The sequence below is a fragment of the Anguilla anguilla genome, chromosome 11 (assembly GCF_013347855.1).
Source record: "Anguilla anguilla isolate fAngAng1 chromosome 11, fAngAng1.pri, whole genome shotgun sequence".
In the NCBI taxonomy this organism is placed as follows: domain Eukaryota; kingdom Metazoa; phylum Chordata; class Actinopteri; order Anguilliformes; family Anguillidae; genus Anguilla; species Anguilla anguilla.
Window position 1 is genome coordinate 9,668,607 of NC_049211.1, and position 21,718 is coordinate 9,690,324.

The 21,718-nt window shown below is 45.3% G+C and overlaps 1 protein-coding gene and 1 long non-coding RNA gene across 2 annotated transcripts in view; both read right to left on the reverse strand.

Annotated features, from left to right (window-relative positions):
* LOC118207585 overlaps positions 1-6,526 on the reverse strand; it is a 39,891-nt gene extending 33,365 nt beyond the window's left edge. The window contains exon 1 of the long non-coding RNA XR_004761416.1: positions 5,995-6,526. This is a non-coding gene — a long non-coding RNA (uncharacterized LOC118207585). The remainder of the gene's footprint in view (positions 1-5,994) is intronic.
* A 1,700-nt stretch (positions 6,527-8,226) lies between these two features.
* The window catches only part of LOC118207560 (MORN repeat-containing protein 1-like), a 70,785-nt gene continuing 57,293 nt past the window's right edge, over positions 8,227-21,718 (reverse strand). The window contains exon 15 of the mRNA XM_035381257.1: positions 8,227-11,391. Within this exon, the coding sequence (XP_035237148.1) occupies positions 11,246-11,391 (146 nt within the window). The 3' untranslated portion in view covers positions 8,227-11,245. The remainder of the gene's footprint in view (positions 11,392-21,718) is intronic.

The window sequence follows — 21,718 nt, forward strand, 5'->3', positions numbered from 1 at the left end:
ATATCTCAACTCCTCTTGCCCATGTCTCATCACCCAAACATCCACCAAGCTATTTCAAAAGCCCACACTGCGAAATATTACAGGTTTCTAACAAAGAAGACCTTCAAAAAAATTGCTTTATTTCTAACACCCCCCCACCCCCCCACGCCCCCCCACCCTCATCCCTTTTTGACTCACACAGGTATAGTCAAAAAATCAGCACCAAAAACGTCCCGCGGAATTAGATGTAATGGCGGCTCGGTGCTGGATGGGACCACTAGCGGAGCCAATCACACGAGCGCATTACTCATCCTTCAGGGTGTCGTCTTCGTCGCCGTCTTTGCTTTGACATTTTTTCGCTCGCCGGGGGCGGCGCTGGGAGCGCGCGCCTCTAATGGCCGCCGTTATTGTTCGCGGGCCACGGTGGGGGGGCGGGGCGGGGGGTGGGGGAGGCCGCGCCCCTGGAGACAGAGGCAGTCAGGACGCACTGACCCAGGTGACGGGGCGAGCAGGGGAGACAGGGGAGCTCAGAGCGTTTTTTTTGTTCTGCCGCCCCCTCCCTGCACCCCCCCTCCCTCCTCTCCCTCCCCTCCTCTCCCTCCCCTCCCTCCCTCCCTCCCTCCCTCCCTCGCTCCCTCCCTCTGAGAGGGCGGTAGGATGAGCTGTTTTTCTCTTGCCTGGCACGGCGCATCCAGCTCCACAGATGGTCTTCACGCTGATTCACACAGCAGCCCTGTCTGTTGCCGGGCAGCGCGGATGACTTTACGGTTCGGTCTCATTGGAGGAGGATCAAGTGAAGTTCCGTAAAAAAAAAAAAAAAACCGCAAAGCGCCTGAGAGAAAACCAGGCACTTTTGTTGCCGGGCAGAACCCCGATGAATCAAGATTTTTTTTTATATATATATAACCGCATTTGAGGTTCAACACTGACATTTTAACATTTTGACCATAAGCACCCAGACAGTGCTGTACATTGGGCTGTGTTTCCTCCTATCATTCTCACATCCCTTCCATCTGCTTCCAGGAATGTAAGGTTGAGGCGCGCTCGCCATGAGAAAAGGGGGGGAGGGGAGTGACCTGTTTCTTCTGCTTTTACACGCCGCGCTGCAGTGGAGCTCTGCCGAGACATCGCTTAAATATTAAGTTGCGAGGGCAACGATTTATCAGTCTGAGGTGAACATGGGCGTAAGGCCGCCCCCCCCCGCTTCTTAGCAACAGCTTTCGAGCGCGGCTCAGACGCACTGCCTCCGGGTTCCCGCTTTATTCGCGAAGCCCGGTCCTGTCCGATCCAGAGTGAGCCTGGGCCTGACTTCCAGCAGCAGCTCCCCCACCCCACCCCACACCACCCCACACCCCCCCTTCCCGAGCAGTGCTGTCGGGTGGGGAGGGCTGGCCAGGCGAGCCCCAGGCCCCGTCTCGGGCCTGCGCGATCTTGGCCGTCCGTGGAGCCGAGCCAGGAGATGACGGCATCTCTTCCCCGCTGGCCCCGGGATCCATAAATCTTTCAGGGCTCTGGATCTGCGCAGGCACTTCTCAGAATAAGCTATTGTCTTATGCGCAAACCCAGCCACAGCTGCTCAACCTGAAACACTGAGGCCAGCGCAGTCGGAGGCCACGGCTCCCCGGCAATAAAGCCCCATACACTGCCGAACAGATGGGCCCAGCGGCCATTTTCAACACGCATTTCGCGGCTGCAAAACAAAAGTTCTGCACACCGAGGGGCTTTGTGTGTGTGTCCATGTGCGTCGAGCACAAACGGTGACAGCCAGGGAGTGCTCTTGGGCCCCCCAGTTTCTTTCAAACTTCACATGCGAAGCATTTCAGGCTTCCCCCCTCCAACTCCGCGTGTTTTTCGCATTAGCACATCTTCGGTTTCCATGGCGATTCTGTAAACTGTGTGTCCGCTGCGCAGTTCCAAGTCCACCGGAGAAAAGCGGGGGCCTGGAATTTCCACCTGGTAACGTTAGCCCAAATTGAATTCGAGGCAGTGCGCTCGCTGGCCGAGGCACATATTTTCGCATCACGTTTTTTCAATTAAAACTGTTGGCAAAGGCTCTTTACTGCCGCGGCAACGTAAACCCTTCATATTTGTATGACTTACGCACATTAACACCCTGTGAAATAATGGCCACACAAAGCAGTCTCAGGGTTCGGGTGGCCAGAAGGAAGGTTGGGGACAGAGGGGCGTGCGGCGACTAACGTTTAAAATTTAAACATACAGTACAACTTTAGTCAGGTGACTCAAGGAATGGAATGAAACATTTTATTTTGTACTTTACATGCCTGCAATATTTTCTGTAATAAATCTGATACCTCCTACAAACAGTTGGGTTGAATGCTTGCTGCTGCTTATATGCACATCACAAACTATATCTCTGATTGGCAGCCTGGCTTGCAAAGTATCAGCGACAAACTGACCAATCACAGTGCAGGGCTTTGTAGCCTTTCAAATGGGGAAACAAATTGGACAGAATTTTCCAAAAAGCAACAATCTCAAGTAATGCCTTGAATAACAACTAGAGCACTGCTTCCTTATTTGTTACCAAAAACGTCCCCAGGTAACTGTTTGAAACCTCGCAAGTCTCAGCATGCAGACGACGCATCATTGATGAGCGTACTACACCCTCTGGTGCATTATGGGAAGCGGCGAATCTGACGGGTGTTTCCACCCGTCTCTCCACCTTGAAGCACTTGAGGGCTTAAGCTGAATTCCAGCGCACTGCGCGGCAAGCCAAACACAGGGGTCGGTGGATAGTGAAAACACAGCTACGGCCCGGCCACTGTTGGCACAGCCTGCGAGGGTGCACAGCCTGCGAGGGTGCACAGCCTGCGAGGGTGCACAGCCTGTGAGGGCGCTCGAAAGCAGTGTTCATTTTTGCAAGAGGAGTCGGCTGCCTGGAAGCGCTTCTGACTTTCACTTTCTGCTGAGAAGCGTAAGGAGGGTAGACACTCACGTTCGCTCCGGGTCAGCACACGCTCTCCAACAGGGGGAGCGTGCAAGAAATAAGGACATCATTAAAAAATGCTAAGGATGGCAGCGTGACATAGCCGTTACTGAGCTTTAAACCAGAAGGTTATGGCTGAAATGGGACACTGCTGTTGTACTCTTGGGTGAGGTACTTATTAAGGATTGTTTTCTAGTGGCCTGATGGTTTCCCTTGTAAATATCCAGCTGTACTGTATAAATGAACCAGAATGTAAGGTTCCTGCAAGGACATTTTTTTTTTGGCATTGCCAAAAACAAGTTGCAAAGCATTATTGGTAGCAGCAGTAGCTGAAATAGGTTTGGAGATCATGTTGATCAAAGGAAAACTAATTAAAACATATTTGTGGTGTTGTTTATATTAAAATATTCACATTTATGGTTGCTTTCTTGAAGTGCTCTTATTGCTATCAAAATATGTGCACATTTCAACACAAACTACTATTTTTGGAACATTTTGCATTACTTAAGGAAGAGGAACCATTTTGCTACTGACCTCATGATAGCGTCTTTATGTACTCGATGCCTGTAGATATTGCACTGTTGTGTGGAGTTTGAAATACGTAAACTGCTGCTTCCTTGTAAATTGTGAGACTGGAAAATACGTTTAGCTGTATTCTAGCTACGGTCATTTTACCTCCTCTTCTCAGTGCCTGGATTTGTAGAAATTGCTTATCTCTGAAGAACATTCCAAACTTCCAAAGGTTGCGGTGAGTCAGTGATGATGATGATGATGTCACAACACGAAACCTGTTTTTAATTAAATGTTTTCATAAACTACAAAAGGCACCGACGAGCGGCAACATACGTCATTGTTCAGGCGAATCCTTACGAAAGTTGGCATGTGTACCTTGAGAAAAATGTGGGAGGAGATGTTTGTATTTATTTCTGGAATGTTAATTTGTCTGTGGATAACAATACTTAGTATTTATCCTCTATCAACACAATAATAATAATAATAAGGGTAAACAGAAACTAACCTCTTTATAATCATATCTGGCATGCAAATAAATAGTGTCATGTAACACAATGTAATGTAACCTAGTGTAATTACTTAATGTAATGTAATGATCATTACTTGCAACTATGTAGATCGTCGTTCTAAGCATTCATAGAGTGCTCTAAGCAGGCAGATCATTTGGGAGAAGCACACTGGCACTCTAGAGAACACTTTGAGCAATGTTGGCCTCCCTGTGCCTGCTTGCTCCGACCCACCCCCTGCAACCCCCCCCACCCCCACCCCCAGGCGGCTGTCTGGGACAGATTACGCTGGCCCATATCCGAGCCTGTACCAGACCTCTCTGAATGTTCGCTGATCAACAGAGCGTTCTTTGTGCTGAAATGACAAACCACAAAGTCAAGCCAACATCTGCAAGAGGAAGGAGGAGGGGGAGGAAAAGCAGCAGAGCTTTGGGGGGGGGGGGGGGGGGTTTGAGACAAGAAAAAAAAAAAACTGAAATAATTTGAGCTGCCCATAAGCCTAGAGGGGGGAGAGGGTCAAACAATTGGCACTCAAAACGTTTCATTTAAATTTGTGTGGTCACATGTAACGCCTTTGAGGAGGGCATCAGCGACTGTCTTTTAATGAGGTATACTGAAATACATTGAAGGTAATTGTGCAGGCTTTAGTAGGTAGGTGGATGAAATAAAAATAAAACACACTCATGCGTGGTCCGTCTTTCTCTTTTGAGATGATACAGAATGTGAGAGCCAAGGCAGAGGATTGTCACAACCTTCTGGTACGAGATCACATTTCTTTTTCAAACCACCAAATCATGCTGCAGTTTACATTAACCATGGTTTTTCACATTATTTTATTTCCAGTTATAATAAACAAAAATAGTTTGGAGGTTAGTGTACGTGATTTCCGTATTCAAAGACCTGAATGAATCCTTTTGCTTCCAAACATTTTTCTGAACCTTTCAATTTGGCAAATTAGCGAAAACACGTGACTGCGCAGTTCACCGTGACTTTTTGCCCCTGATAGTTCTCCTAATTTAGCTTTGAGTAAAAGTCACGGCAAACCAGCTGCAATTTGTGTTTGAGGGAAAATGCTCAATGGGTTAACGTGAAACGCAGGAGGAGGAGGAACTATTTCATGTCACTGACAAGGCATCGAAACCTTCACGTGAGCAGCAAATATGGCACCTGCTCCTACGGAAACTGAAGGTTTCAGATTCTGCCCTGTACCCTCCTCCCCCCCCCCACCTCCCAACCCCCTCCTCATTCGAATTCTGTTACGCCCCGTTCTTCATGTACATCATTATGCATGGTAACATGGGGAACATGGGAAACTCACATTAGAAGCATTAGCGAGCACCAGGCTTATTGAATTTGCCACTGTTCGGATACGTACATGCCCCCCCCCCCATCGACCCCCCCCACGCCCCCACACAAAGTACCCTAGCCCTCTGTCTGCCCCACAGGGTCCCATTCTGTCTACAAAGAGAGCTCTAGCAGGCAGCAGAGATGGGGGGGGGGGGGGGTTGAGTCTGCACATATCTCCCAATAATTACCCACGAAGCACTGCAGCGCCCCCAGGCACCCCTGTCAAAGACAGTCTGTACTCAAGAACTAAGGGGGCAGCCTGACAGGCCAAAACCACTCAAACCTACCCTCCCCCCCGCCAATCACAGCTGGGGTGGGCTTTCTGACACGGTGATACATATGTGAGCCAGACTCCCATTCATCCAGTGTGATACGCTACACACAAAAAGGAAAAAAGAATAAAAAAAAGAACAAATACAAACTGCCACAATTTTATTCTAAAACTGAATGTACAGAGGAGATTGGAAGCTCTTTCCCCAGCGTTTGAACGCTTACAAATATATGAAGTCTATTTCAAAAATACCATTGTGAGGAATACTTGTAGGAGGTGAACGTGCATATTTGCTATTTTATTGCAGCAGACCAATACTAAAAAAAAAAAGAGAACAAAGACCAAGGGAAAAATGGCATGTAGTACCCATTAAACTCCTCTATATTGCCGAGTGCTTCTAACATTTTCACATGTCAGACGGAAGCGTGCTTTACCTTCACCTTCCTCCTCTCTGTCTCCCTGCGTCGAAGGACCTTCACTCTGCCGGCGTAAACTCGGGCTGACATGGCAGCTGCAGGAGAGCTCCTCAAAACGGCTAAAGATAGACTTCCTTTGAACAGGACCGGGATTGTGTCGAAGCCCTGGGTTTAAATGGTATGGGATGAGTGACAGAATACATCCGAGGAAGATAAAGAAAAAAGAAAAAAAAAGAGGAGAGCTTGTCTAGAGAAGAGGCACTCTCTTGTGTCACAGGGAACCCAGAGCAGAACGGCGGCTTTGGCGAAGTGGGATGAAGCAGCGTTAACTTCTGAATACCGGGTTCATTATTTAAGGATGTTAAATATGCGTGAAAACAGCAATATTGACAATAATACCGACAATTCAGTGTCAAATGAGAGAGTAGTACCATTAAATATAAAGACTTGCAAAGGCTTTAAAAAGAGGCCCTTTTGTACCTCTTAGCCTCCCAGTGAAACAAACATTGCCAGCATTTAATACAAATCATAAAGCTGCAACACAGGAACTGAATACTGTCATCATGTTCCAAAGGGTAGAGCTGAATTTTACCCTTAGCATTAACCTATGGTGCAACCAGAAGAGTCAGCCAAAGATATGACTCCTAATGTACCTGCACGCGCAGTATGAACAGAGCTACAGTAAAGAATCGAATCAGTGTGAGAACCGCCTGGTATTCTGTTTTTCAAGAAATCCCAGGCACAGCGCTTTTCCGTTGTTTCACTTGGGGGGGGGGCACCCATCATGTGGGAATGCTAAAAAGTAATTACCAAAACATTCTTTTGTTTTATAAGCAATAAGGAGAACATGTGTTTGTTGTTGTTGGCGACCTTTATCGCCGCTCAACATTTACAGTAAATTCCTTTAACTTCATTAAGTCGAAATGCCCTCGTTATACAGCACCTCCATCTTACCATAATGAACTCGGTGCACAGGCCTGAAACCACACAGGCGTGTAGGACCGGGGCACTTTAACCTGTCGTTCTTCCCGCTGAGGACACACACAGGGTTCCTCGCCGTGGAATTTTTACGGAGGTGATTTTTTTGGCGGTTCTGTTGAACTTCCTCGGGACGCTGATGAAGTGGAACGCGGCGCGGCCCAGGAGCGCAGCCGAGCGGAAGCGCCACGAGGCGGACGAATTCTGCGAGGGTGAGACAAAGAGCGTGACGCCCTGATTTATCCGCGGGGTGAATTTGGGGGGGGGTGGGGGGGGGGGCGGATCAAGCGAAGCGCACGCCTAGGTGGAGCGGTGTTTTAGTAACGTCTGGGTAAACGTCGAGAACATTTCTGGGGAGTGATGCGTTCTCTGGAGCATCGGAGCAGCAGCATGTGAAGCTGGTTAAGAGGAAGAAGACGTCAATGCAAAAAAAAAAAAAAGCCTCTTTCCTGCTCAGCCAAGCCCCCGGTGCTGAACCATCGCTACGCACCGTTCGCTTTACTGGGGCCGACTGAGGCCATCCACAGCCACACAGGCTCCATTAGGGTTCTGCTGCAACTGGACCCGGGCTGCAGGGGCTACACCATTTACTGGATGAGCTTTCATTGCATTGTCTTATTTTCAAACCCGTTTTTGGCTTACACATCAACTGCTTGATGCTAGAAACACTTTATCTTTGAATTAAAAGAAGAAAAAAAAAACTACATTTTCTTGAGTGTTAATGTTAGTGTTTAATTCAACAAAACAAAAAAATTGGTACAATGGTACAGGCAAGGTTCAGGAGGAATATTAAATGTATATAGCTCAAGGATAAAGCATTACAGCCACGAAACTATACTACTGAGGAAAACAATCCGCATCGAATTGAATGCACTGGACAAGCCTATCAAAGCTGAGCCAAAAATCTAAAAAGATGCTGCTACAACTATAAAAAATTCAGGTTTTTTTTATTGTTTTGGGTTACCTTAACCAGATGCATAAAACTCTCTGTACTCCCTTCTGCATTCAAGCTGACTTTTAAAGTCTACATTCTGCTTCATTTTGAAAGCTGAACACAGTGAGAGTGATATTCCCCTAAAATACAGCAATTCAATTCAATTCAATTCAGTTTTATTTGTATAGCGCTTTTTACAGAGAACCGTCACAAAGACACTTTACAGAATAGCAAGGCAAGAGACAGAGCTCCGAACGTGTGTGTGTGTGTGTGTGTGTGTGTGCGTGTGTGTTTGTGTGTGTGTGTGTGTGTGTGTATGTGCGCACGAGCGTGTGTGTGTGCATGTATGTGTGTGTGTGTGCATGAGTGTGTCTGCGTGCATGTGTGTACACGCGTTCATTTGCATTCAAGCAAACCCCGGGCTCCCGAGCTCTTTATCTGTGAGGTCCTCGTGAAAAAGCAGAAAAAGTTTTTTCGACGCCTCCCCCCACCCGCGACGCTCGGGGGGGGGGCGGGCACTCCGCCCCAAAGGTGTTGATTTAGTGGAGAATTTTCGAGAGGCTCCCGACGTCTGCGGTGCCAAAGAGGAAGAGGAGACGGGATATTCAAAAGGAGCTCATTCCACTTTGAAGAGGCGAAATGTGCGATCCGCTCTCCGGGGCAGAACAGAGCGAGAATGGAGGCAGGTGCAGCGACAGAGGGGAATGGAGCCGGAGCGGAATGGAGAGCGGAAATGGCGGGAAAAAGCAGGAGACAACGTGCAGCCGGGGTTCTAATTATCCTTTCTGAGGCCATTGTGCTGTAATCACAGTATACTTTACATCAAGAGGAAGGTTTAACCACAGAGAACTGGTCCAAAAGAGGTGAGTCGTTTGGGAGTATTGAGAGAGGAAAAGAAGAAGAAAAAAAAACACAAACATCCTTCCTCGGCATTGAAACAAACCTCCATTTACAGGTTTCACTTCTCATTGCCGCTCAAAAGCGAAGCAAACTAAGTTTGAATGTTGAGGTGTTCACTTCAGTTTAAATTACGCTATTTGTGTTCTTCCCTTACAACCCACCTCACACATTTTCTCTTTAAACTGGAATATGAATGTCTTTGTCATGGAAAATACATTTTTATTAAAAAATGTTTTTGTAGTTCAAACCTATACGTATGATGCAACCTGGTGGCCTATATGTAAGGCCTCGCGCTACTGACCAGCATGTGACCATAGAGACTAACATTAACTATTTACACCGGGCTGGCCAGTGGAGGAGGGGCTCCTCCTATCCCACCGGAGATTTTTATGTTGCCACAATTTTTCATTTTTTCTTCGCACTGGGGAGTTTTTTTTGAGTCTCTTTAGCAGGTTTCTTGGGGGTTCAGGTTCAGCCTTTCCCAGGGTAAAGCATCTTTGTGACAGTGTCACTGGACAAAAAAGGACCATCCAAATAAAACTGAATTTACCTGAGTGTCTTAACCACTCTGTTCTAGATTCACAGCGGCAGTACACAATGGTCTCTTATGCAACACAAAACAGGGGTTGCTGCAAAAGACACTTTTTTCCTTTTTGACTCAAGAATCCCCAATAAAGAAACATCAAAAACAGCATCCCTACAACTGAAGGAAGACACTAATGATGGTGGAGACATGAAAAATTAAATAAAAAGATTTTTACCTTCCAGGCATACAAAAACACATCATATAAGGACTACATTTATATGTGTAGAGACATATCAGTCCACATTTCAGAACAGTACACTCGTCATTAATGTTAATATGTCAATATCATCACTATACAGTTTGTAATATGTTCACTACATGCAGGAGACTGGAGGTAATTGCTTTAGTGAAAGTCACCATGCATGCTGTGAATACACAACATGCACATTTTTGGTGTGTTTTTCCCACTCACACTCACCAAAAATGTGCAACCTGTCAGCGACACTAGACAAAGGGATCTAATGGCTGTGTCTGATCCTGGGTGTCGCGAAAGGTTGGAAATGATCCCGATCTGTCCACCGGGGAATCGAACCCGCAGCTCTGCTGGTGGCTAAACAAGCACTCAAAACAAAAGACCAGTGAAACAGAGGCCTTAAGGGTGCCGGCTTCATCAGATGCCCGATAGCTAGAGTCTGACCAGAGCAGGCAGGTCACACGGCAACCCAATACGCTGAAAATGCGCTGTGGACCTATGGGGAGGGGTCATATTATAATAGAAATATCTTTAATTATAACGCCGTATCACGTTCCGTGTGATGTTACGGGCTTTTCGCAAGGCCGAGCTGTCAAAAAGGCGATACCTCCCCGTCCCGCTGCTGCACTCCCATTAGCCGGGCGTGGGAGGTGAAACGGGCCGCTCCCAGGCCACTGGAAAGTGCTTTTCCACAGGAGGAAGACAGCGGCCATATTTTCCCAGCTTCTCGGCTTTCAGGCTCGCTCAGATCAGATAGGCGGCGTTAAAAGTGACGTTACTGGGTCTGCTAAGCCTCTTCGCAGACAAGATAAGATCGGGAACGAACAAAAGAAAAAGGCCGCTTAAATAATTTAAGATACCGTCATCATTTTCAGTGTCCTCATCGCCGCCATTATCAGCATCAGACTCTTTTGTTGAAATATTTGCTAACCTGGCTTGAGAGCAGTCAAATGTTTTCAAGCCTGAACTGGAATTATGGAATTGATGTGAATTCGCTGCATGAATCAGAAATGGACACTGAATCTAAAAATCCTCCACACACACTTATACATCAAATTTTAATAGTTTAAATAAAATTAAGAGTCCTTTAGAATACAGATGACAAAATGTGATTGATATCAAAGTAAACATTGCTTATAGCGATAAATTAAACAATTTCAATGAGTTACAGGGAATTGAATTCACTTTCATTTTAATTAAAATTTACATGCAAGAATTGAATTGGAACCTATCAGCAATTCTCAATTCAGAACTGCTAAAAAACAGAGTAAGGTGGATCGACCATAACAAAACTTTTAAAGCAAGCTCTGGTAGTGCTGTTGGCTGTCAGCGGGTATCAGTCCAATCAGAAAGGCTGACGGGAGTTTGCTTTTGCGGGACATTACAGTACATGATATCAATGCATTTTCAAACCTTTGGACGATCAAGAACTTCAGCTTATGAGAAATGACTGTGAGAAATCCTAAAACACTTTAAACTTCAGAAATCAGAATTTACATATCATTCAATCACGTTGGCTAATTGATTCAGGATGATCCTGGTATATGTGATTCAGGGTTGACTGAGGATGTGATTTGACACAGCACTGAAAGCAATGGAGGGGGTCTAAGCTCTGTGAATCCCGCTTGCCCCAGCCACGCCCCCGTACTGCTCACCTAGCGCTAACTGCTCTCCCTCACTAGCTCTTCACCCTCGGGATTTCGGCGCGGCTCCCCCTCCTCTTGAGCCTGGCGGGCACCACTCTGAGCAGGGCGAAGGCAGGGGGCAAGGTGTGGCCCAGGAAGGGGGGGTTGGTCACATCTTTCACCATGATGACATATTCACCTGACGGGACAGAGGGACAGACCAATGTAAGTGTTAGGATTAGGGTTAGGGTTTCCCCATGATGACATACTCACCTGATGGGACAGAGGGACAGACCAAGGTGAAGGTTAGGGTTAGGGTTTCACCATGATGACAAATTCATCTAACGGGACAGAGGGTCAGACCAAGGTCAGCTATATGTGTGAGGTAAGGGTGGACCAGAGCTACTAAATTCAGGGCTTTTCCAAGGACCGTATGCAGTGCTTCATCTGAACTGCCTTATCCTCTTATTTCACACTGGTTAACGTTAAATTAAAACACCAGCAGCAAGTCGATTAAATAACAGATTCAATTACTGAATTAGAACTAAAGACAAAAAAAGATTTGTTTAATTAGCACAGCCATATCTTGATCTCACATTAGTATAAGCACCAGCTACAGGCGCTATCCTAAAGATTTTACTGTATACAGTACATACACAGGAGTGAACCAGCATAGTTTATAGAGCTCTCAGAAATTTAACACTAAGGTAATTGATTGGAACAAAAACCAGTACCGGTCATTCAGGACTGGATTTGTGCATGCACCACTGACTTAAATGTGACCACAGATTGGACCAATCCGCTACTTTACTGCTACTGTACACCAGGCCGGCCAATGGAGGATGGGCTCCCCCTCTACAGTCTCTATGGGTTCCTCCTGAGATTTTTTCCCATCGAGGAGTTTTTATTCTCACCACCGTGTGAGGGTTTTTCTCCCCACTGGGAGTTCTTTTTTTACCCCACATGCTTGCTTTACTTGCTTACTTCATTTGGGGGTCCCCGCCTGGTTCTTGCTCTGTTTTTGCTCTTTTCTGCCACTCTGTAAAGCGTCTTTGTGACAGTTTTCTGTAAAAAGCACCATAGAAATAAAATTGCTTTGATTTGATTCGATCCGCTGCATCTTGCCTGTGGCCGACACACCCGACAGGAGGGTAAGCAGCGTTTACTAAGCACCAGAACCTTCCCAAACACACACACCCAGCATTAGCCCTGCAGCTGACCTGCACATTTACTGCATTAGGAGGCCACACAGCTCCTGCAGACAGTGCGGACAGGTCGCAGCTGTCCCGATTGGCCAGGATGGTTTCTATCACTCAACCAGGAAGAGAACACCTGTCGACAAAAACCCTCCCTCCCTGGGCGGTGTTATTGCTAATCACATGCCGCAGCAAGGGATCGGTGGCTGCAGTCGGCACAAACATGGCTGTTCCTCTATCCGGACTACATGGCCCACCGGCGTACTCAGAGCAAGCGCCTCCGCCAGACACAGCACAAGCGCGCCTTCCGATCCTAATCTTTGCGGGTCCTGCAGTTCAGAGCGACCCCTACGGTTTTTCAGGGGACCTCTATAAACGAAGAGGGCAAGAGAGTAAGAATGTGTTTTTGTAACATCGAAGGAAAATTCTTGGACATATTAAGACACACGAGCGCCCTCAATCCGGCGCAGCAATTGCATAAATCACTGCGCATTAGCGAGAACGCCATAAAAAGACCTTCTTTTTACTAGCGCCTCGGAGCTGCGGACTCCGTGCGGAATTCCCGACGTTAACCCGTGTTGTCGCAGGTGTTAATCAAGCCCATCTGCGAGATTGAGAGCCCAAGGATATTAAAGGCTGGGGTGGTGGGCTCTCAAAAGGAGGAGCATCCCAAAATAAGCGAAATAACACGCACTAAAAATACCGCTCCTGACACGGAAAGTCAGCGGAGCGGGGGGTTTATTTACGGCCATGAAGCAGCGCCGGAGAGACAGAAAGGAAAGCCTCTGGACTGCCCGCGGACCCGGCAAGATAAAAAAAATGATTACAGGAGATTGGAGCGGGAGGAAATGGCAACCATAACCAGGTTAAGGGCGGAAATCATCACAGCATTCCCTCACTCCTGTGGTCCCTCTCAGACACGCAGTAACCTCAAGGCCTACATTTTATTTTTTCCGACATAATTTTTTTTTTCCATTTACTATCCTTTACTGTTACTGTTATCCTGAAACTTACAGCATCATAAAAAAGAAAAAAAAAACTCTCAGTGCAATGAATACACAACTATCAACATTCAAGCTTGAAGCACACACACACACACACACACACACAAGACCGTAGAAAGCTGCTACACACGTGCTGTGACACACGCATACACACCACGGGCCCTCTGTTTGTGGAACTGCCAGTTTTGCCTCCCACAAATGGAATATTTGTCAGCAGGCACCGGGTTTACACGGTCTTGTGGTCTGCAGTAAACCCGTTTGCATCAACATGGGTTGTGCGGCGCAATAGGGAGCGTGCGTCAATATAAACATTCAACGCTGTGTAAGTTCCGTAGTCAATAATGCATTTGCATTTTAACCCGACCCAGACCAGGTTTAAACCCAAATGCTGCCTAATTTGGCAATGCTGTATGTATGTGCTCCTGTGCTGCACATAGGAATGCATGAACACATAAAAAAGATGCAAATAATATTTTGTTTATTTCAATTTGACTATTTTACATGCTGCAAGCTGTGTTCAATCATTTGGTACAATGTGAGCGACAACATTACGATATAGTCTGCAGAAAGTGCATTCTTTGTGGTGTGCTGTATTCTATATATAGCTGTGGGAGTGTAGTATGATGGTTAAGGAACTACTGTAAGCTTGTAACCTAGGTTCAGTTCGCAGTTACGACAATGGCACTGTATCCTTCAGCAAGGCACTTAACCTCAATTGCTTCATTATATATCCACATGTATAAAAGACAGATGTAAAAAAAAAGAAAAAGCTGTGTATTAATGGATGCAGAAAATGTATAAGAGAGCAGGGTTGGCTGTGGAGTTGTTTATCAAGTGAGTGTGAATTCACCTAATCAAATGCATGTCTGAAATGGATGAAGTTCATAAATGAAAACTATTCAGTCTCACCTTTGTTGTGACATCGCAAGTAATGGCTCGTAGAGAGGCCTGTAACGAAGCCCTTCATAGCACATAGCGTGTTCTTCAGCTATGACCAAGATAGCAGTTGGCCGCGGCGCTAACGCACTGTTTTCAAAGGGAAACAAACGGGGCGATCTGATTGGCAGCGACCAAACCGAACCCCCATCGCACCCACAGCTGATTTCATTCAGATCAAACCGGCCTCTTTTACAACTGCGCCTGAGTTGCGCTGAAGCCTGGAGTCATAAAATGACCAAAATTGAGTTCCCGCCTTGACTCACGGCAACCATTTGACAATTGCGCCTTGACGGTTAAAATAGCGCCCTATGCAGCACATTCCATCCGTCATGGTGTATCTGAGATTCGTCTCTTGTATGGTGCCAACTACCGTATTTTATATATTTTATCTCTTGACATATTTGTTTAAATTTGCGATTGCACCAGCTTTTTTCAACATAATAATATTTTCAAAGTCATCTGATATTTTGAAACTGAGTCTGACTGTCTGCTATCATGCTATACAATAATCAGGATAAAATAAGTGGTAGTATGGGTAAGTATATTAATATGGGTAAGGAACTGGTCTTGAAACATAAAGGTCACAGGTTCGATTCCTGGGTAGGACACGGCCGTATCCCTGAGCAAGGTACTTAACCTGCATTGCTTCAGTATATATCCAGCTGTATAAATGGATGCAATGTAAATGCCATGTTGTGTGAGTTGCTCAGGATATGAGTGTCTGCTAAATGTCTGTAAAGTAATGTGCTGTTATTTAAGAAAGCGGGCAGGGCAGTGTTAAGTCGTCATGAATTAGACAGTTATACTGCAGAAACGACCACCTTTTCCTGTTTTTCATTATCTAAATACCAGTAGATTCCACTTAGTTCCGTGATTGGAGCCTTACAGCAATTACGTGTCTTGTTCAAGTCACTCAAAACGTTAAGACATTTCATTTGTGACTCTAAATGGACAGAATTGACTGATGCAATTGATTTCCATGGTTATTGACTGCCTGAGAGCAGTTTACTGCTCACAGATGGTTAGGCATGTGAATAATTAGCACGACAGCAATCAATGACACAGAACTTAAACAAGCTCGGCTACAATCACTTTCACGTCAAGGCTATCCCACGCTGAAGACCTTCCACGAGAATCATAACCGGTAAAGCGAGCGGTTATTTTTCTTACATGATGACTTCTATCCCAGTCCAGTAATACCGTGTATGCGTACTGCTTCAAACATGACCTCCAGTGCACAGTTGTTTCGGTAGGGTTTTGAATGGAGGTCTACACCATGCACGACACGAAAACTCTTTTTTGTCATTCATTTAAGAAGAACCGTAATTTTCTGTTGTGTAGGCACTGTACCGGAGCCCACTGCTAAATCCACGTACACTCAGGACGGTAGTAAGTGGAACTGCAACTGTAATTATCACAGACAATATAATACGAGCTGTAGGGTGAGAGGTGGGTACAGGGAGGTCTTTGGGTTGGAGGCTGAGGTCAGATAGCAGGAGGCGGGGGGAACCCATAGCCTGAGGCCAGCCAGCGTACCAGAGGGCCTCCTGCTGGAGGCTTGCAGCAGTCCGCCCCCCCCCCCCCCCCTTCCCACAATGCACCGCGACGCACTCAGGACAGGACTAATGAGCCCGCACATGGAGCGCCATGTGTTCGGAGAAACCGGGTGCCGCTGCCTTTCCCGGGTCTGTCCTCCCCTGCGCTCCAATGGATACGCGGTCAAAACAAACAACCAAACACGGCAGGGGGCCCGGGGACCCAGACAAACAGCCCTGCGTCCAGGCGGCTCACATGACGCTATAAAAGAACACTACCGGCCTTGCTATAAATGGTACCCCCACCCCCCACCCCCACCACCACCCCCCCACACCCAAACCGCCATCCTACCCCCCTGGCACCGAGCGTGCACACACTGCTCGCTATCGAGTTACCGCTGGGCCCCATGACGCGCCCTGGCACTCACAGCATTATCATGTAAAAGCTGCAGACAGGGAGAGAGGGGGAGACACATGCGATGGAGAAATTAGCCCCTCTAAGCTGCACAGTATGCGTCCCGCAGCCAGCTGCCGCTGAGAACCTAAGCCCCCTTTTCCTGTCCGCAGAGCCGCTACACCTGTCCCCCCCCCCCCACCCCACCCCCCCTGAAAAGCGCGAGGCACATCACAACCCCGCTTCTGAGTGACACAGAGCGGGAGAACACCGCCCAGCTTGAGCCTGACCTTGCTCTGGTTTTTCTTTTTTTTTTTTTTCTTCTCTCCATTTATTTATTTATGGTTTCCAAGACGACAAACCTCCACGCCAGCCGCTGTGACGAGCCGTCGCGCGAACAAACGTCCGCAGTCTTCTACGGCGCGCAAAGAATCGCGTTTCGCCTCGAAGCAGAAAAGCACGACCACGCCAGGATTCATGCCAAGGCTCAAAAAATTTGATAGTTCAGCAGGAGCGTAGCATCTGTTACGATGGGGGCATTTATATGCAGCGCACACATATATGTTTTGATATAGCTAAGTAATCTCTGTGGGAACACTGCAGAAATATGCCATTGAGTTTTACAGCCTTCCCCTGAATGCCGCTCTTTGTGCGATATGAATGAATAAATCAATCAAATTAAACACGCGCACGCACGCACACACACACACGGAGCGCACACACACATACTTACGCTGCCTTTGTGTGCACTAGACTGTCTCAAGAGCTGCAATAATAAATACAAACCCAAGTAAACTTATATGGTACATTAAACGCGCAGCTTAGAACCGTCTGCATTAAATTATTAGAAAGTAAAATGGGATTCATTTATAAACCAGCTGAGACTGAAGTGTAAAACACTGTGAATGTGTAAATATGGAGCAGTGAATCATATTGAGTAATGCTGTAAGATAATGATACTATACAACACTACTGCAAACATATGCCATAACTATCAGCTTTGTAGGGTTTGACCTACCTGTAAAAGTCAATTGTAATAATTAATAGTGAAATGTCATAAACATATTATATAGGTCTAATACTGCATCATGTTTACATTGACAATATTAAATATTACAAATAATTACAAAGCTGTCTTCCTTATGAATTATTTACTGATAAATTAACTGAAAAGGCACCTTTTTAATGACAGAATTAGTATCTCATGCTACCACATTTACACACTCTCTCTCTCTCTCTCTACCTCCCTCTCTCCCTCTCTCAGCATCTGATAAGACTGTAAGCGGGTTTACTTCAAACTCTACAAGCCGCTGAGAACCGCTGATATCAGCCAAGCTGTAAAAAATTATATTGTTATTGCCATAACATCTCACATATTACAAGCACTTACACTTTGCTTCGGCACATCAGCCATTGTGTTTATCAAATTAGCAAACTAATTTGCATGTCTCGCTGTTCCAAATACGCTCCTATGGCGGGTGTCCTAACTGAGGGAGACAAGTGTAATTTATTAAACTTATTTACAACACAACACACATTAATTATATATCGTAGTACTGCGATCCATTATTTAATGCAGTAGATAAGGATAAGCATGTGTTGTCTAAGATGACCAGCAAAGCAATTTTAGGGTCTGAAAACACAGTACTATATTCCTTAAGGGTGGAATTCCATATACAGTATTATTAAACTGAGCAACCACAGAATAAATATGTTTCTCATTTTTTGAAAGGTATAAAAGAATAGGAGAAAAAATATTTTTCCAGTACTTCAACTAAGGTATAGCTACATGTGGGGGGAAAAAAACCCCCCACAAAAATCTGCAGAAAACCTGGATAAACACTTAAATAAATACTGCGTATAAACGCCGCGTTCCCACGAAAGAAACAAGGAAAAGGAATAATAAGCCGGAGATTCCAACAACAATTCAGCCCTCGTCTCCAGTTTCAGGCTTTTCGTGTTTATAAAAATATGGCTGTATAGCGGAGGAGATGGAATTACATATGGGTCTGATGAGCAAAAGGGGGCAGAAACAAAGAGCTTGTCAGCCTGCATCTCGCCTCCACGAAGCGAACATTGGAATAGCATTTAAGGCTAAGGCCGCGAAGGTTTTACTGGGACTTTTCTTTTTGCCGAGCGCTGTAAGCGCTGTGGTCAGGACCAGGAAATAGCCAGCTGCTCTGTAATTTAGTGTTCCTGCTTTTGGACTGAAACGAGATACAGGGCAGTGTGTTGTTTTCCTTTTTTTAAACGATATTCCTGCTTCCTTTAATGACACATAAGCCAAGATGGAGGATCAAACGCAAAGTGAAATTTAAGCCCGGCAATCGTATATAAATACGCATTCAGACACACATACACGTGCACTCATGAGCGCGCACACACACACACACACACACACATACAAACACACACACACACACACACTATTTCAAGTTGAGCCTATTAACAACGATAATATACCAGTCCTCTTGTATAACCTGTTCTTTTTGTCTCATGTAAAGGCTCAAATTGCATTCTCATTGTGCGGACTGCAAAACAAAGACAATTCTTCTCGCAGTCCTATGGAAAAGATTCTGCAGTTTCTGTTTCAATATGTGTTCTTTTTATTAAATTTATTATTTAATATATTGCCATATTTTTTCATTTGAGAAAGCATGCATGAGCTGTACAAGAGAAAATCTCTTTACCAGACGCAGGCGGTCTCTGTCCCCACAAAATGGCTTCCCCCTGTTTACTGTACATGCTATTTTTTATTTTTGTGCTGATGTAGTGCCTTTGCCAATAGCTTCAGGACGGAGACTCTGTTACCACCACAGAACCTTTGGGGCTATCCCAAGAAGTCCTGGCAGTAGTCAGCCATTTATACAGTATGTCTCTTCAAAGAAAAAGAGAAATAGAGAGGGACTCGAAGACGGAGAGGGAGAGGGAGAGTGTGAAAAATAGAAACCAACTTAGTCATGTCACTCTGGCAGGGAAATATTTCCCAAAGAGTAAACAAAACTCTATGCAGGTCACAGTGTGGACAGTGACCTTCAACCCACACACACATGGATCTCTCCCTCTTTCCTCACACCATCTTTACCTTCCCCCCAGCACCTAGCATAATCCAGCATAGATGCACTTTCTGTCCAGAAAAAAAAAAAAGAACAACATCCATATGACTTCAAATGCCAAAAGAATGTCTCATGTACACACCGGCCACTACTCTACGTACACCTGTTCAGCTGCAAACTGCACCCGTTAACGCAAATATCTAATCAGCCAATCACGCGGCAGCAACTCAATGCATTTAGGCATGTAGACATGGTCAAGACGATCTGCTGAAGTTCAAACCAAGCATCAGAATGGGGAAGAGAGGTGATTTAAGTGACTTTGAACGTGGCATGGTTGTTGGTGCCAGACAGGCTGGTTTGAGTATTTCCGAAACTGCTGATCTGCTGGGATTTTCACGCACAACCATCTCTAGGGTTTACAGAGAATGGCCCGAAAAAAAGAAAATATCCAGTGAGCGGCAGTTCTCTGGGCGAAAATGCTTTGTTGATGGCAGAGGTTCGAGCTAATAGAAAGGCAACAGTAACTCAAATAACCACTCGTTACAACCGAGGTATGCAGAAGAGCATCTCTGAATGCACACCACGTCAAACCTTGAAGCAGATGGGCTACAGCAGCAGAAGACCACACTGGGTGCCACTCCTGTCACCTAATGAAGTGGCCGGTGAGTGTATATAGCTGCATATCTTTGAGTATTCACGTATTGGCACATTCGCCTATTGGTTTGATTTCATAATCGGTGGTTGATGAAATTCAATCCTTTGAGCGGACCTGAGAAATAGACCATGGTAACACCTTTCAATTTAATGGTAAAGTGTGGAAAACTCTTTCTGTCATTGCAGCGATCGATAATAAGAGCATAGCATACTATAAAAAATAAATAAATAAAAGGAATAATTAAAATCATTCATCAATTATAGAATCAATCATTTCAATTATAGGTAATATGCATACACCAGAAATATTTCCATGGTAAATCAAGGTAAATCAGTAAGTAGAATCAGGTGTCTTAGTGTTGGGCTAAAACAAAAACCTGCACCCACACCGGCCCTTTTCGGATAAGGCTGGACACCCCTGATTTGGGGCACTATGTTGTACCAGAGAAACTGCGAAAGCTGAAAACACTAAGAGCTCTATTATGATGACAAAACAGCACAAATGCAGGCCCTGCAAGAGAACACTGTTATTTTGGAGAGGTGCAGAGTGCCCATTTGCACGAGGGTGGGTATTTTCAACCCTGTTTTTCTGCACTTGAGCTGGGTGGGCGGAAGCAGGTTGTGCCAGAGGTTTTGGGTGGGGGGGTGAGGGGTGATGGGGGATTGGATGCATTCTTAGCACAGAGGTAATCTTGTTCTGGCAATACCTTGTCAGGGGTTTGTGATGAGAAAAATAAAGATTTGTAGACTGTTTCAGATTCATCCACACATACAGGGCACAAATGGTAACAATACCATTTATCATTATTATTGTTGTTGTTGTTATTGTTATTAATAATAATAATAATAATAATAATAATAATAATAATAATAATAATACATTGTATAATTACCATTTATTAAGGTACGGTATGGTATAATAATAATAATGATAATAATAATAATAATAATACACATGCTTGAAGTGAAAATCAAAAATGTTATAGGCTACATGAAGCATTATGACACAAGAGCAAACAATGTGATCTTTAAAATCCCCTTTCTCTTTCAATAGTTGTACAGAATATGGGCTGGCTATAAATGCCACAAATGAGCTCCAAAACCCAGATTATGAATCTGAGGAATGAGATCCATCACACTTCATCATTACTGAGCCCATGCAAGCAGCATGTGTCTGCATGTGCTGCGTGCGTCTGCGTACATCTGCATGTGTCTGCATGTGTTGTGTGCGTCTGCATACATCTGCATGTGTCTGCATGTGTTGTGTGCGTCTGCATACATCTGCATGTGTCTGCATGTGTTGTGTGCGTCTGCATACATCTGCATGTGTCTGCTTGTGTTTTGTGCGTCTGCGCATGCTGAGTGTGTCTGCGTGTGTTGTGTTCGTCTGAGTGCACTTGGTTTGCTAAAATTCCAAAACTGATTTGGGCATGCCTGTTTTTGACCTATGCCAGAGCTGAACCCTTCGCATTTTACAAAGCCTTTGCGTCCTTAAACAGAGCCCTAATAATGCACGCTGTAGTATTCTGCTTTCATTACTAAACTGTTGCAAATCAGGGTCAAGTTTACATAACAGAATACTACACAGCGTTTAAAAATGTTGCAGATATGTTTGATTTCTTATGTCCGAGTGATCTGGGTGACTGATTTAACCAAGAGGCCACAGTTCCGGAAAAGTACCTCTTTGAAAACATACCTTTCGCAATCCTGTGCGTGCAGCGTACGCATACTATACTATACTATACTAT